The 17,424-nt window shown below is 35.6% G+C and overlaps 1 protein-coding gene across 3 annotated transcripts in view; it reads left to right on the top strand.

Moving 5' to 3' along the window:
• The window catches only part of HDX (highly divergent homeobox), a 261,982-nt gene that overhangs the window by 223,158 nt on the left and 21,400 nt on the right, over positions 1-17,424 (top strand). For all 3 annotated transcript variants that reach the window (XM_064574296.1, XM_045879926.2, XM_064574295.1), the window contains exon 6: positions 9,883-10,090. In XM_064574296.1, the coding sequence (XP_064430366.1) occupies positions 9,883-10,090 (208 nt within the window). The remainder of the gene's footprint in view (positions 1-9,882; positions 10,091-17,424) is intronic.

Raw genomic sequence — 17,424 nt, 5'->3', positions numbered from 1 at the left:
GTTCCATCCATGGTGATGTAAATGGTAACTATTCATCTTTCTGATGGCTGAGTAATATACCATTGTATTTATATACCACATCTTCATTATCCATTCTTCTGTCGATGGACATCTTGGCTCTTTCCACAGTTTGGCTATTGTGGGCATTGCTGGTATGAACATTGAAGTGCAGGTGCCCCTTGGGATAAGCACATTTGTATCTTTGGGGTAAATATCTAGCAGTGCAATTGCTGGGTCATAGGGTAGCTCTATTTTTTACATCTTGAGGACCCTCCAGACTGTTTTCCAGAGTAATTGTGCCAGCTTGCATTCCCACCAGCAGTGTAAGAGTATTCCCCTTTCCCCATATCCTTGCCAACATCTGTTGTTTCCTGACTTGTTAATTTTAGCCATTCTGACTGGTGTGAGGTGGTATCTCATTGTGGTCTTGATTGTATTTCCCTGATGCTGAGTGATGTGGAGCATTGTTTCATGTGTCTGCTGCCCATTTGCATGTCTTCTTTGGAGAAATTTCTTTTCTTGTCTTCTTCCCATTTCTTGACTGGGTTCTTTGCTTTTTAGGTGTTGAGTTTGATAAGATCCTTATAGATCTTAGATACTAGCCCTTTATCTGATATGTCATTTGCAAGTATTTTCTCCCATTTCGTAGGTTGCCTTTTAGTTTTTTGTTTGTTTGGTTTTTTTTTTTTACTATTTCCTTTGCTGTGGAAAAGTTTTAATCTAGATGAAGTGCCCATAGTTCATTTTTGCTTTTATTTCCAGCCTTTAGAGATGTGTTTTGCAAGAAGTTGCTGCAGTTGAGATCAAAGAGGTTGCTGCCTGTGTTCTTCTCTAGGATTTTGGTGGATACCTGTCTCACAATTAGGTCTTTCATCTATTTTGAGTTTATTTTTATTTATGGTGTAAGTGAATGGTCAAGTTTCATTCTTCTACATGTGGATGTACAATTTTCCCAACACCATTTGTTGAAGCTACTGTCCTTTTTCCATTAGATATTCTGTCCTGCTGTGTCAAAAATTAGTTCACCCTAGAGGTGAGGGTCCATTTCTAGGTTCTTTATTCTGTATCATTGATCTATGTGTCTTTTTTTTTTTTTTTGCCAGAACCATACTGTCTTGATCATTATAACTCTGTAATATAGCTTTAAGTCTGGCATTGTGATGCCACCAGCTTTGATTTTCTTTTTCAACATTCCTCTGACTATTTGGGGGTATTTTTTGGTTCCATAGAAATTTTAGGATTGTTTGTTCCAGCTCTGTGAAAGATGTTGATGGTATTATGATAAGGATTGATTTGAATGTGTAGGTTGCTCTGGGTAGCATAGACATTTTAACAATATTTATTCTTCCAATCCATGAGTATGGAATGTTTTTCCATTTCTGGGTGACTTCCTCAATTTCTTTCATAAGTGTTCTGTAGTTTCTAGAGTAGAAATCCTTTACCTCTTTGGTTAGGTTTATTCCTAGGTATTTTATGGTTTTTGGTGCAGTTGTAAATGGGATGGATTCCCTAATTTCTCTTTCTTCTGTCTCATTGTTAGTGTATAGAAATGCAACTGATTTCTGTGCATTGATTTTATATCCTGCACATTGCTAAATTCCGGTATGAGTTCTAGGAATTTTGGGGTGGAGCCTTTGGGTTTTTCACATAAACTATCATGTTATTTGTGAAAAGTGAGAGTTTAACTTCTTCTTTGTCACTTTGAATGCCTTTTATTTTTTTATTTCTGATTGCATCATGTTGCCTGTGAAGTCCTTGTTTCTATAGATTGTCTCTGTAAATTTCTGTTCTATATCACTCTTGGGGTCTTTCTTCTTTTATAGACCCCCTCCCCCTTAATATTTCTTGCAGGACCAGCTTGATGGTCACATATTCTTCAGTTTCTGCTGCTCTTGGAAGCTCCCTGTCTTTCCATCCATTCTGAATGACAGCCTTGCTGGATATAGTATCCTTGGCTTCATGTTCTTCTCATTTAGTGCCCTGAATATGTTTTGCCATCCCCTTCTGGCCTGCCAGGTCTCTGTCAACAGGTCTGAAGTTATTCTGATGTTCCTCCCTCTGTACATAAGAAATCTCTTCCCTCAGCCACTTTCAGGATTGTTTCCTTGGATCTAAGATTTGTGAATTTTACTATTATATGTTGTGGCATTTGGTCTGTTCTCATTGATCTTGAGAGGGGTCCTCTCTGCCTCTTGGACATGAATGTTTGTTTCCTTCCCCACATTAGGGAAGTTCTCAGCTATGATTTGCTCAAATATACCTTCTAGACTTCTCTCTCTCTCCACCCCCTCAGGGATCCCAATAATTCTGACATTGGAACATTTCATGGCATCATTAATTTCTCAGTCTGATCTCTTGGTCTTTAATCTGTTTTTCCTAGGCCTCCTTAGTTTCTTTCTTTTCTATCATCTTATCTTCTAGCTCCCTAATTCGTTTTTCTGCCTCATTTACCCTGGCAGTCAGAGTATCCAGTTGAGACTGCATTTCATTCATAGCATTTTTAAGTTTGGCCTGATTAGATCTCATTTCTGCCTTTAGAGATTCTATATTGTTGGTAGTATTTTTCTCAAGCCTAGATATCGACTTCATATTGTTACTCTGAAGTCTATTTCTGACATCTTGCTTATATCCATATCCATTAGGTCTATGGCAGAGGCCACAGTCTCTGATTCTTTGTTGGGTGTTCCTCCTATTAGTCATTCTGTTGGGGTGTGGTTTAGGGAATGTACAGAGTCCAAAGTATTAATCATGACCCAAGCAAAATGCACCTGTTTTATAGGGACCTTAGTGTTGTTGGCCTCTTGTTCTTCCAGCCTGTCTTCTGGGGCAGGGGCCTGCCATGCTTTACTCAGGCAACTCTGCCCCCTGTAGGGGGGTGGGCTCAGTGAAAACCATTTTTTGGGGGGGGGGGGGCTTTTGTTTTCTGGTGGCTTTCCATGGTGGCTTTCCGCATCTCTTCCAAGAGTCAGAGCAGAAATGACTGCATCCAAACCTCTGTCTCAGAATGGAGAAATTGCAGTCTGCTCTTCACTGAGCTCTCCAGGCCATACTGTCTCCATTTCTGTCTGCACTGCTAAAAACCACAGCCTCCCCAGTTGTGTACCCATAGCAATACTCCCAGTGGTGGAACCCAGGGCCAGGCATGTCTCTGCCCTTTGTGCTTCTAAAACCACGAGCCACCCCTAGATCCTGTTTGGGGGCTGCACTAAAGTCTTTTCCCTGCCACTACCAGTCTGTGAGTCTGTGCCTGGTGCCCAGTACAGAACTCTTTTGTGCTCTGGTGTTATATCACCTTCCCAGCACCAGCTTTTGGCATTTCCCTCCCCCTTCTGTTTATCTTCCAATATCTGCATGCAGAACCACCGCTCCTTGCTTCATACCTTTAGGCCATCGGATATATTCTGTTTGTAGATATCCAGGTATATATTCTTATATCTCAGGCTGATTTCGTGGGTGTTCAGAATAGTTTGGTAGATATCCAGATAAATTCAGGGGACCAGTTGAAATATGGTCCCCTACTCCTCCACCATCTTTTGTCCTACCTTTTTATGTCCTTTAGCATGATAAATTGTTTCCCACCCCCTCACAAACAATCTGGAGGTGTCCTTGTATCTAAAATGAGTCTCTTGTAGACAGCATATCAATGGGTTTTCTTATCTTATCCAATCTGATATCCTGTATCTTTTGATTAGATCCTTTAGTCTGTTTACATTCAGAGTAATTATTGAAAGATATGAATTTGGTGCCATTGTAGTAACTGTAAGATACCTGTTTCTGTAGATTGTCTCTGCTCCTTTTTGGTCTTTGTTACTTTTGGGCTCTCTCTTCACTCAAAGGATTGTTTTAATATTTCTCCCAGAGTTGGTTTAGTGATCACAAATTCTTTTATTTTCTGTTTTCTCTGGAAGCTCTTTATCTGTCTTTCCATTCTGAATGACACCTTTGCTGGTAAAGTATTTTTGGACGCATATTTTTCTCATTTAGCATGTTGAATATATCATGCCAGTCCTTTTTGCCCTGCTAGGTCTCTGGGGACACGTCTGCTTCCAGCCTTATGTTTCTACCTTTGTAGATTAAGGACCTCTTGTCTGGAGCTGCTTTCAAGATTTTCTCTTTATCTCTGAAATTTGCAAGCTTCACTATTATATGCGGGGTATTGACCTATTTTTATTGATTTTGAGGGGGGTTCTCTGTGCCTCCTGGAATTGAATGCTTGTTTCCTTCCCGAGGTTAGGGAAGTCGTCAGCTATCATTTGTTCAGATAAACCTTTTGCCCCCTCTCACTCTTTCCTCATCTTCTGGGACCCCAATTATTGTAATGTTATTGCCCTTTATGGTGTCACTAATGTCTCAAAGCCTCCCCTCTTGGATCCAGTAGTTATTTTTCTCTCTTTTCCTCAGTTTCCTTACTGTCCATCATTTTCTCTTCTATTTTACTGACTCTTTCTTCTGCCTCATTTACCCTAGCAGTTAAAGCCTCCATTTTTACTGCATCTCAGTGAAAGCATTTTTACTTTCAGCCTGATAAGATTTTAGTTCTTTTATATCTGCAGTAAGAGATTCTTTAGCATCTTTTATGCTTTTTTCAAGCCCAGCTTGTATCTTTATAATGGTTGTTCTGAATTCTAGTTCTAGCATCTTACTTATCCATATTGATTAAATCTGTGGCAGGGAGAACTAAATCTGGTTGTTTCCTTTCTTTTGAATTTCTCCTTCTAGTCATTTTGTCAGAAAAAGAGGGAAAGAAAGAAAGAAAACAAAAAGAAAAAAAAACAGCAGAAGCACAATAATAATATCAAGAACAACAACGATATCTTCAGGAAGTGATTCCAGTATATGCTGTATACACTCTTCTGTTGTGTTTTGGCTGTTCTTTCCTACTGGTCCTCCCTCTACAGAGTTCCTACTTGCTTGTAGTGGGGAGTGTTTGGTCCTTTAAGTAGTTATGTTTTGATTTGTTTGTGAAGTTAAGCTGGAAGCTGAGGTTTTGGAGCTTCCTTTAATCAGTAGACTTGGTAGATTCGGGGGTTTTTGTTGGTCTTCTGAGGGAGAGGCCTGCTGTTCTGGCTCACAATCTGACTTGCCCTCCTAAAAATGCTCCTGCCAGGTCAGGGGACCAGGGTTTAGTGTAGGAGACTGTGGCCTTCACTAGGGGTGCTGTGTTTCTCTCTGGAGTTTGTGCTGGTGGGCAGGAGGAGGGAAGGGTTGTATAGGAGGTAGACTGTGGCCTCACCTCATCCTCTTGTCCCTGGGGAACAGAGTTCCTGGCAGCTGCTGCTCAGGAGGCCCTCTTAGAAAAGCAAGCAATCTCCTGTGACCCAGGACCTCCTCAGTTCCCTGCCCTAACCTGTCTGTGTCTGAGTCATTGGTACACCCAAAGCCACACATCTCCTGTATTTTATCTCTGGCCAGTGGCTGGGATTCAAATCTTAAAGTTTTAAAGGGCCTGTTGATGTGTGTGCCTACTCTTGTCCCTGGGAGGGGAGGCTCAGGGCATGCCCAGAACCATCCTGTCCCTGAAAAGCTATCACCCAGTGTGTGTGCAGAGGCTAGAGTTTATTGTAACACTCAGCAGAAAGCTGGAGCCAGGTTATCAGCCATTTGCACTTGACTCCATCCCCTACTCCCCTTTGTCCCAGAAAAGTCACTGCAGAAGCTTGAATCTATTGTGGCATACAGCAAAAATGGCAGGCAGGTTATCCATGTTCTGCTCCAGTCTCTGTGCTCTGCTCAGTCAGTCCCAGAACAGCAGTTCTTTGGCACACGCACAGAGGTTTAAGCCTATTGGGGTTCACACTGAAAAGTTAAGAGGTTTTCTCCCCTCTGTGCTCCTCTCTGACCCTGCTGTTGAGCTCCTCTCAAGGCTCCCCTGCTGTCCCTTTGTCTTTGGAAAGGACAAATATGCTCCTCCAAATGCCCTCTAGGAAGGGGATCAATCTCTCCCTGAATACCTCAGGGATCCACTTGCCATGGCTTATTGTGTGTTCATAAACCACTGTACTCTTTCCAACTTTCTCCCTCTTCCTGACTTTGCTCTGTGAACCCAGCTTCCTCCCCTTCCCAGCCATGCAGTTTCCTAATCCCCCAATTCAGAGCTCTGAACCCCGCTTCTGCCAAATTCTCTCACTCCAACTGTGCATAATGTTTCCATACTCCTCCGGTCTTCTTCCTGATTGTTCAAAATAGTTGGAGGTTGATCTAGTTGTATTCCAAGGTTGAGGCAAATTCAGGGTCCCCCTACTACACTGCCATCTTGGAACTCTGATCAAAACCTTTTCTGTTGTGTGTGTGTGTGTGTGTGTGTTTTAAAGATTTTATTTATTCATTTGCAAGAGAGACAGAGAGAGAACAAGCAGGGGGAGAGGCAGAGGGAGAGGGAGAAGCAGACTCCCTGCTGAGCAAGGAGCCCAATGCGGGACTCCATCCCAGGACCCTGGGATCATGACCTGAGCCAAAGGCAGATGCTTAACCATCTGAGCCACCCAGATGCCCCTGTGTGTGGTTTTTTAAAATTAATAGATAAAGAGAACAGATTGGTGTTTGCCAGATGCAGTGGCGAGGGGGAATTGGAAGATGGGAGAAATGAGTAAAGGTGGTCAGGAGGTAAAAATAAATACAAATTGGAAAATCAATAAAATAATAAGTGAGTACATTGAAAAGATCAGTGAAATTGACAAACATCTAGCAAGAATGACAAAGAAAAAAGAAAGAAGACACAGAAATTAGTAATATTAGGAATGAGTGAGGGGATATTTCTACAGACTTTACAGACAGAAAAAGGATAAAAGAGACTATTTCAAACAACTCTGTGTGGACAAATTTGACAATTTAGATGAGATGGATCAATTCCTGAAAAAGTGCAAAATATCACAAATCACCTGATATGAAATAGATGATTTGAATAACTATTAAAGAAATTGAAATCATCCTTAAAAATTGACCCCAAAAAAGAAATCTACAAGTGCCCAAACCTACAGTTAGCATCAACTAATGGTGAAATATAGAATGCTTTCCCCCTGAGGTCAAGAACAAAACAAGATGTCCACTTTGACCACCTTTATTCAATTTGTACTGGAAGTTCTAGCTAATGCAATGAAACAAGAAAAGGAAATAAAAGTAACATACAATTGCCTGTGTTGGCAATCCTAAGGAAACTACAAAAATAGTCTCATAACCAATAAGTGAATCTAACAAGGTCTCTCGATACAAGATCAAATACAAAAACCACTTGTGTGTTTATACAGTAAAAATTAACATATTGAAACTGAAATTAAATATATAATATTATTTTCAATCACTGAAAAAATCAATTGCTGTAAATCTAACAAAACTAAAAAAACATGTATAGGGCTTTTATGCTGAAAATTATAAAACATTGATGAAATAAATCAAAGAAGTTTTAAATAAATGGGAAGACATTTGTGTTCATGGATTGGCAGACTCAACATAGTAAAAATGTAAATTCCTCCAAGATTAATATGAAGGTTTAACATAATTCTTATAAAAGTCTCAATAAAATTTTTAGTTGATGTAGACCAGAAAATGCTAAGATTTATATGGAAAGGAAATATGCTAGTATAGTTAAAATAATTCTAGGGAAAAAAAAAGAATGAAGTGGAAGAAATCCGCCTATCTAATTTCAAGACTTATTATGTAGCTACTGTAATCAAGACTATGTGGAATTTACAGGAAGATACATCTAGAGATCAGTGAAATATTAAAGAACCCAGAAATAACCCTGCACAAGCATGGACAGCTTAGTTGATTTTTGACAAAGATGCAAAAGCAATTCAATGGAGAAAGTCTTTTCAAAAAATGGTTCTGGAACTCTTTGATATCCATAGAGAACAGAAATGAACTTTGATCTAAATCTCACACCTTATAAAAAAATGAATTCAAAATGGATCATAGATTTAAATGTAAAAAATAAAAACTATAAAAAAGTTTAGAAGAAAAGATAGGCGATAATCTTCAGGACCTAGGGCTTGGTGAAGTATTTTTAGAAATGACACTAAAAGCACAATCCATAAAAAAAAAAGAAACAATAGCTTAGACTTCATAAAAATTAAAACCTTTTTTTTTTTTTTTTTTTGCAAAAGACGCAGATGAGGAAAATAAAAGCTACAGACTGGGAGAAAATATTTAAAAACCACATATCTGACAATAACTCATATCTAGAATATATAAAGAATTCTTAAAACTCAACATTTTTAAAAAGTCAATTAGAAAATGAGCAAAATGCATGAAGAAACATTTCACTGAAGAGAGTATATGGATGGCAAATAAGCACATGAAAAGATTTTCAACAACTAGCCTTTGGGAAATCAAATTAAGAACTCAATGATCTATCACTGCATGCATGAATGAGAACAGCCAATTTTTTCATTATTGAGAATACCAGATGCTGGCAAGAATGCCAGGAAACTGGATTTTTCATACATTGCTGGTAAAAATGTAAAATGGACAATTTTTCTGGAAACAATTTGACAGTTTTTTATAAAACTAAATGTATAATTACCATACATCCAAGCATTTGGATTCTTGAACCTTTATTCTAGAGAAATGAAAACTTATATCTGCACAAAGACCTGTTCATGACTGACTGTTCATAGAAGCTTTAAGGCCTCCAACATTAAAACAACCTAAGTGCCCTTTGATGAATGAATGATTAGACAAACACTGCAAATAAATGGGAAAAAAGTACATAAATATCATGGAATACAACTTAACAATAAAAAGGAATGGACAATTGATACATGCCACTTGAAAAATCTTCAGAAAATTATACTGAGTAAAAAAAGCCAACTTCAAAAAAGTCACATGCTTTATGACTTCATTTATATAACATTTTTGAAATGACACAATTATAGAAGTGGAAAACAGATTAATGGTTGCCAGGGGTTGGGAATGGTAGATAAAAGAGGAAGAAGAATCATGTGATAAAGGAACATAGAAGTGTACATACATACTGTGCAATATCAATTTCTTGTTTTAATTATTGCGATATAATTATGCAAAACATAAATCAGAGAAAACTGAGTGAAGGAGATCTACCTTTGAAACTTCTATGCCTCTAAAACTATTTTAATATAAAACATTTTAAAAATTGGTTCTGAATCAAATGAAATGAAATTTTAGAATACTTGAAATACCCAAGTAACCATTAAAGAGTGAAAGTTAATAGAAGCTACATTTTCACCATGGAAGCAAGATTGGATATGGGATAAGATCTCTAGTTACATGTCTGGTCCCTTTAGGAAAAGAATCAATTTGTGTTTTGTTTGAAAGATTTGGTGGGTTATTTCTACAGAAAAACAAAAACAAAACCAAAAACAAAAATTTATGTATTTTTAACTAATTAAAAAAGACATAATCATTTAAGAGAAATGCTTTTTAAAAAATTAACATTGTTATTTAATTATTATTTACCAAAAATTTAAATATATTTTGTTTCATTTCCTCTCAAGGTTGTCCTGTTTGAATTATGTTTGCTTCATAAGCATAAACGTCTGCTTATAAATTTTTATTAGTCCTTTATTCAACATTGTATTGGATATTTTGACACATTATACTATATCAAATTAATAAAATGAGCAATTTCAAAAAAGAAAAAGGAGTCTAAAAAAAGTGTTCTGTGATGGACTACATGTTGCTTTAAAGTCTGAATATTTAGATAAATGTCATCTTTCGGCTAATAATATATTTAAAAGTAAAAGCATAATTATCTTAATTTTTGCATATTAACTAATAATTAAATTTTATTATTTTAGGTACTTATTTATTTTTAATCATATTTTATGCAGCATCCATTTATTATTTTAATGGCCAGAAATGCTAAAAGTTCTATGTTTACAATAATTCTTTTTGTATTTCTCTTATAAGACTTGGATTGGGAATCGAAGAAGGAAATATCGTTTAATGGGGATTGAAGTTCCGCCTCCAAGAGGAGGCCCTGCTGATTTTTCTGAGCAGCCTGAGTCTGGTTCTTTGTCTGCACTCACATCAAGAGAAGAAGCTGGTCCTGAAGTAGGAGAAGATAATGAAAGAAATGATGAAGTATCCATCTGTTTGTCTGAAGGAAGCTCTCAAGGTATTTCATATGCTGCACTTTCTAATACTAGCTTTTGTAAATTTGATGGATTTTAACTTGCTTTTCAGCTAATTGCATTTCAAATCTAAAGTCTTCAAAACATTTGTTTAAACATTTGAAAAGAAATTGATTTATTTTGATTGTATTTTTATATATATACACACACATAATGAAATGATTACTACAGTAAAACTAACTAACATATCCATCTCCTCACAGTTACCATTTATGTATATGATGAGAGCACCTGAAATCTACTCTCTTAGCAAATTGCTAGTAGGCTATATAGAATTCTTAACTGTAATAATCATGCTGGACATTAGATCTCTAGACTTATCCATCCTATGTAATTGCAAATTTGTATCCTTTGACTAAATTCCCCCATTTTCCTGACCTCCCCACCATGGTAACTATCATTCTGTTCTCTGCTTCTATTTGACTTTTTAAGAGTCCACATGTAAGTGAGATCATGCAGTATTTTTAGTTCTGTGCTTGGCTAATTTCATCTAACATAATGTCTTCCAGGTTCATCCATGTCATTGCAAATGGCAGGATCTCCTTATTTAAGACTGAATAAATTTCTATATATATGTATATAGGTTTTTATATATTTACATATATTTCTTTACATATATATTCCTATATATAGGAGATATATATATATTTCTCAATTTCTTTATCCATTTATCTGTCAACAGATACTTAGGTTGCTTCCATATTTTGGCTATTCTATGTAATGCTGCAAGAAATGTGGGAGCACAAATATCTCTTTGAGGTACTAATTTTATTTCTTTTGTTTATATATCCAGAAGAGGGATTACCAGATTACAAAGAAGTTCTATCTTTAAGTTTTTGAGGAACCCCCATACTGTTTTCCAAAATGGCTGTACCGATTTGCATTCTGACCAATGGTGGACAAGAAATTCCCTTTCGTCTATATCCTCACCAACACCCATTGTCTTATCTTTTTTATTTTTAATGCCTACCCCTAAAGAGTCTCACTGAGTCATCACAACACTTATCTACCACAATAATGATATCTCACATTTAGAAATGTTGGTCATTGTAACAATCCATAATTATAATTAAGTATGATTGTTTTTTATTTTATTGAAATTCTAATCAATTTAGGTTAGAACATTATAAATGTTTTGTAATAAAAGAGGGTATGGTATAATATGATTAACACCAGGGTAATAGGCAACCTGGGTGAAAGTCCTAGATCTTCCACTAGATGATTATTTGACTTCAGGCAAAACATTTAATTCATGGGGCTTTAGTTCCACATCTGTAAACTAAGGGAAATAGACTGGATCATCTTTATAACATTGCTCATGAGAGCAATGAGAATTAAAATAATGACATGTACTTTTTCAATGAACACTTGTATTGAGTTTAATTTACATATCATAAAATTCATCTGTCAATGTAGAATTCAATAATTTTTAGTAAATTTTATAGAGTTGTGGATTATCACCATCACTAAAGTACAGCTTTAGAATATTTTCATCACTTCAAAATATTTATTTGAGCTTGTAATCAACCCTCATTCCCACATCCAAACCCAGGCAACCACATATCTACTTTCTGACAATATAAACTTGTATTTTCTGAATATTTCATATAAAAGGAATTATACAATATATAGTCTTTTTGTATCTGAGAGAAAGAGAAAGGTTCTTGCACTGACCCGTTTTGTTTATTTTACTGACCAGAATATTAACAATATATTTTCCAGTTTAATTTTTGCCTTTTAAATTTGATTATGGATGTCAGAACTCTTGCTTGTAGTATTTCTGTTGCCAAATATATCAATCCTTTTCTTTATGATTTCTGACTTTGGTGTCATGATTACAAAGTCCTTTATTGTATCACAATTGTGTTAACATACCCCTATATTTGCTTCTTATATTGTTATGGTTTCATTTTTACAACTTGGCATTTATTCTGCCTAGAATTTATTTTACTTTAAGATGTGTGAGGAAAATACCTAATTTTATTTTTCCAAATGGTTGACCAGTTGCCTTTACAATATTTGTTAAATAATCCAGCATTTTTTTTCCAGTGAGTTTAATTGTAGCTTTTTATCGAGTATTATATACATACACACATATATGTATACATATATATTTTGGATTTCATATTATGTTACATTGATCTGATTGTTTATAACTGTGGCTTTATAAAATATCTAAATATCTGGTAGTGCTCTGATTACTCTTCTTAGCTCTTGTAGCACAGATTCTTCTAGATTAACTTTAGAATTGCTTAGTCATACCTTTCGCCAATCTCTCTCCCCCAAAATCATTTTAAGATTTTTTTATTGACACTGCATTAAAAGGATAATAAAGTGTGGAAAGATAAATTCAGTTTTGCATGTGTTAAGTTTTAGATGACATCAGGACATCCATGTAGAGCTGTTCAGGAGACTCATGGATAATATGGGTCTGAAACTCAGAAGAGGAGTTAAGACATGACAAGAAATATAGGAGCCACCCACATCGACGCCAAAAAAAATAATGTCTAGCCATAGAAATAGAATATTTAGTTAAGTGAGAAAATGGAAAACAAGAAAGAAAGATGTATAAGAGCTGTGTGTTGAGAAATATCCAGATTTGGGAGCTAGAAGTGAAAAGGGAGCCATCAAAAGAATATTCAGATATAGGAGAATGAGAATGTTATGTTATTACTAAAAGCAAGGAAAGAGAAATTTCAGAAGAAAGAAATGTCATTATCTTGGTCATCTTTTGGATGTTGAATAGAAATTTCTCTCATATGAGGCATCTAAAATGGTCAAAGGTATGTAAGTAGACAATATAATGGTAAAAGAGGATGAGGGACAGGGATATGAGGAGTTGTTCAATGAGTATAAAGTTACAATTACACAACTATAATATAACTGTTAGTTCCTATAGTTGGCAATAAGGGGTTATAGACTTTAAAAACTTGTTAAGAGGATAAATCATATTGTGTTCTTAACACAAAAAAAGGGACAAAAGAAAACTTTTGGAGGTCATGGATATGTTTATTATCTGTATTGTGGTGATGGTAACATGAGTGTATTCATATGTTCAAACTCACCAAATATACATTAATTATGTGCACTTTGTTTACACCAATTATACCTTAATAAAGCAAGAAAATGAAAATAAAATTTTTAAAAAAAGAATGAGAACCCATTGAACTGGGTGCTTAAGGGATTCTTTCAAAAAACAATGTGTGTTGCAAGGTGGAGGCAAGCAGATTGCACTAGGTTGAGTAATGGAAAGGATATAAAAGCTCTCAGCATTGCCAGGGCCATATATTTTAATACCAGTGTTAAAAAAGTTGTGTGAATATTCAAGTGTTTCCTCTCTCTCTTTCCTTCTCTCTCTCTTCCCTCCCTCCCTTTGTCTCTCTCTCTCTGCCTTTACCAACATTTGCTGTTGGTATTGATGAGGATGATAACACAGAATTTAGTGTACAGGAAAACTGTGAAGCAGGAAAAAAAGAAAGGCTATTGCATCATTTCCAAATCCCTTGTTTATAATCTAATTGGTCCATTAAACCATTTTTGTCTTCTATTAGTATTTACTAAATTGTATGTGCCTGGGAATACTTGAATATTTTCAGTGATTTATGAATGGACCTTTAGAGAATGATGGCTGGCAGCTAATTGGAAGATAATGGGGATTTGTGTGTTTCTATGGGTTGGGTAGGTGGGAGAGCTATTAAATACTCTGATTAAAGTAAATTACATAAACCCCTAAAGGGAAGTTTCAATCTATGACTTCCACTTCCCCATCTAAAAGGGGATTTAAAAAAAATAAGTAGTTAATGGGAAAAAAGTGAGTTAATTTTAAGGTTGTTAATGGACCACTGCTCCTACACTGGCATTTAATAGTATGTTCTCTAGACAGCTGGCATAGTAATCAAGACCTATGAGAAAAGGAGAGAGAGAATTTAATATATGAATCAAAAAACACTTGATGGGAAGTGAGATTGCCTAGAATTCCTCTCAGTCTTATTCCTCTCAGGCTTATTTTTGACAGCTGCATAATAACCTTTTCATTCTTATCAGAAGTTGGAACAGAAAAGCATAAAAGGTACAAAAAGAGCCTTTTTTGGTACTATTTCCAATGAGTTCTGTACTATTTTCTTCCTCATTTTGCTGATGGAGAATGCTAATCTGATTGATTTAACTGTGTGATCCTTTTGTGATGATTAAGTGAATTGTATCATGTGGCCTAGACTAATATCATAACTTTAAGGTATGCTAACCATATTCTCTTTCAGTTATGAAAATGTAGTTGAATGTGTGTTTACTTTGAGATTTCCATTAATTACATCTGAGAGATATAGAGACCAAATAATCAGAGTAGCTGCCCATACTATTTCAAAAATCTAACAACTTGAAATTCAGTCCTTTATAATATAGCTGTTGATTCAAGAAAATTAGTCTTCTAAATGTCTAAGAAAAATATCTTTAAAGAAGGACTTATATTTTACATGTAAAAATCAATTAAAAATTGTGTTAAATTTTTCTAGAAAAAGCTCTACAAGCTAAAAGAAGCGTTATATTTTTAAAATACAGTAAAAGGCAAGTTTAGCCAAAAATCACCAAAAAGTGTTGCTGATCTTTTAGCAGTTTTAGTTTCATTTCTTCCTTTCTGAGAGAACAGGTACTTCCCTGATACAAAGCTTCCAACTTAACCTCTAACTTCCACCTTCTATCTCTCACTTTCACTTTTCCCATTTCTTTTTCCTTTCTCTGTGGGGAAGTGAAGAGAAAGGAGATGTAATAAAGCTACCTGGCTTCACCCCTCATACAACTGCAAACTCTAGCAAAAGTAATAGATGACTCAGCTCTTTAATGTAAAGTTCTGTGTCTACTAAAATATATGCATGGATGAGCAATTTTAAGGACTTTTTACTATCCCGAGAATCAAACTGTTTAAAGTATGAGAACAATTAACATCTGTAATTTTAAATTTTATAGCAAAGATTCTTTTCAACTGTATCTGTTACGTGGGTGTGCATATAAAATAGAGTTCTGCATGGTTACTCAGTTTAAGTGTATGGTTACCATATAGAGTGCCCTCTAGAGTTTGCTGATAATAATTTTACTTATTTATTTTCCAATTTGCAGAGCTGCTTTTCCTGAGGAATAAGCAGACACAATGACTGTGTTTAGCTTTCCAATTTGCAGTAATGTGGAAGCTATCACTTCATACCTTTTTATTTTAGAAATCTTCAAAACAGTTTTTATTTACATCTAATAAAATAATCAAACCCTGCATGTATATTTTGCCAGTAAAGCAGAAATGTGTATAGTTATGAGAAAGTAAGAACAGAAATATAAGGCAAACCTAAAAGGAATGATACCAGTAATGATCTTATTGATGAGCACTGTAACCTCTATTCTGACAGCATTAGTACCAATATCAGCTCTGCAGCTAAACCTGTTAACCTCCCCTTCATTTAATTTAGTTGCTGATTACATAGGACTTGAAATTCCTGTGAATTGAAATGTCTAAATAATGAATAAAGTCTCATCCATCTAGGAATCATTTTTTTTATTTAAAAATTAATTGAATTTATGGTGTTCAATAGAGGTAACAAAAGCATTTGACAAAATACAACATCCATTCATGATAAAAACCCTCAACAAAGTAGGTGGAGAGGGAACATACCTCAACATAATAAAAACCATATATGAGAAATCCACAGTTAATGCCATCCTCAGTGGGAAAAACTGAGAGCTTTTTCTCTACAGTTAGGAACAAGATAGAGATGTCCACTTTCACTACTGTTATTTAACATAGTGCTGGAAGTCCTAGCCATAGCAATCAGAAAACAAAAGAAATAAAAGGAATCCAAATTGGCAAGGAAGAAGTCACACTTTGACTCTTTGCAGATGACATGATATTCTATGTAGAAAACCCAAAAGACTCCAAAGAAAACTGCTAAAACTGGTAAAGGAATTCAGTAAAGTTGCAGGACACAAAATCAACATACAGAAATCTGTTGCATTTCTTTTTTTTTAAATTTAATTTTCTTATGTTATGTTAATCACCATACATTACATTACTAGTTTTTGATGTAGTGTTCCATGATTCATTGTTTGCGTATAACACCCAGTGCTCCATTCAATATGTGCCCTCTTTAATACCCATCACCAGGCTAACCATCCCCTACCCCACCCCTCTAGAACCCTCAGTTTGTTTCTCAGAGTCCATAGTCTCTCATGGTTCGTCTCCCCCTCCGATTTCCTCCCCCTTCATTTTTCCTTCCTACTCTCTTCTTTTTTTAACATATAATGTATGATTTGTTTCAGAGGTATAGGTCTGTGATTCAAGAGTCTTACACAATTCATAGCACTCACCATAGCAATACCCTTCCCAATGTCTATCACCCAGCCACCCCATCCCTCCCACCCCCCACCACTCCAGCAACCCTCAGTTTGTTTCAGCAATTGCACTACTGGGTATTTACCCCAAAGATACAAATTTAAGGATCTGAAGGGTACGTACACCCTGATGTTTATAGCAGCAATGTCCACAATAGCTAAACTATGGAAAGAGCCAAGATGTCCATCGACAGATGAATGGATAAAAAAGATGTGGTATTTATATACAATGGAATATTATGCAGCCATCAAAAGGAATGAAATCTTGCCATTTGCAACAACGTGGATGGAACTGGAGGGTATTATGCTGAGCGAAATAAGTCAATCAGAGAAAGACATGTTTCTGTTGCATTTCTATACACCATTAAAGAAACAGCAGAAAAAGAAATCAAGGAATTAATCCTATGTACAATTGCTCCAAAAACCATGAGATACCTAGGAATAAACCTAACCAAAGAGGTAAAAGATCTGTTCTCTGAAAACTATAGAACACTTATGTAAGAAATTGAAAACGACACAAAGAAATGGAAAAATATTCCATGCTCATAGACTGAAGAAAAAATATTGTTAAAATGTCTATACAACCCAAACACTCTACATATTTAATGCAGTCCTTACCAAAATACCGACAACATTTTTCACAGAGCTAGAATAAACAATCCTAAAATTTGTATAGAACTACAAAAGATTACTATAGCCAAAGAAATCCTGAAAAAGAAAAGCAAAGCTGGAGGCATCAAATTCTGGACTATATTACAAAGCTGTAATGATTAAGATGGTGTTGTATTGGCACAGAAATAGACACATAGACCAATAGAATAGAATAGAAAACCCAGAAATGAATCCACAACTATATGCCAATTAATATTTGACAAAGCAGGAAAGAATATCCAATGGGAAAAAGTCTCTTCTACAAATGGTGGGAAAACTGGACAACTACATGCAA

This window comes from Mirounga angustirostris, unplaced genomic scaffold, assembly GCF_029215605.1.
Source record: "Mirounga angustirostris isolate CCGP_5_RB_7025 unplaced genomic scaffold, mMirAng1.0.hap1 SCAF_11, whole genome shotgun sequence".
Taxonomy (NCBI): Eukaryota; Metazoa; Chordata; class Mammalia; order Carnivora; family Phocidae; genus Mirounga; species Mirounga angustirostris.
Note: the sequence above shows the minus strand (reverse complement) of the source record. Positions and strands in the feature narration are given on the sequence as shown.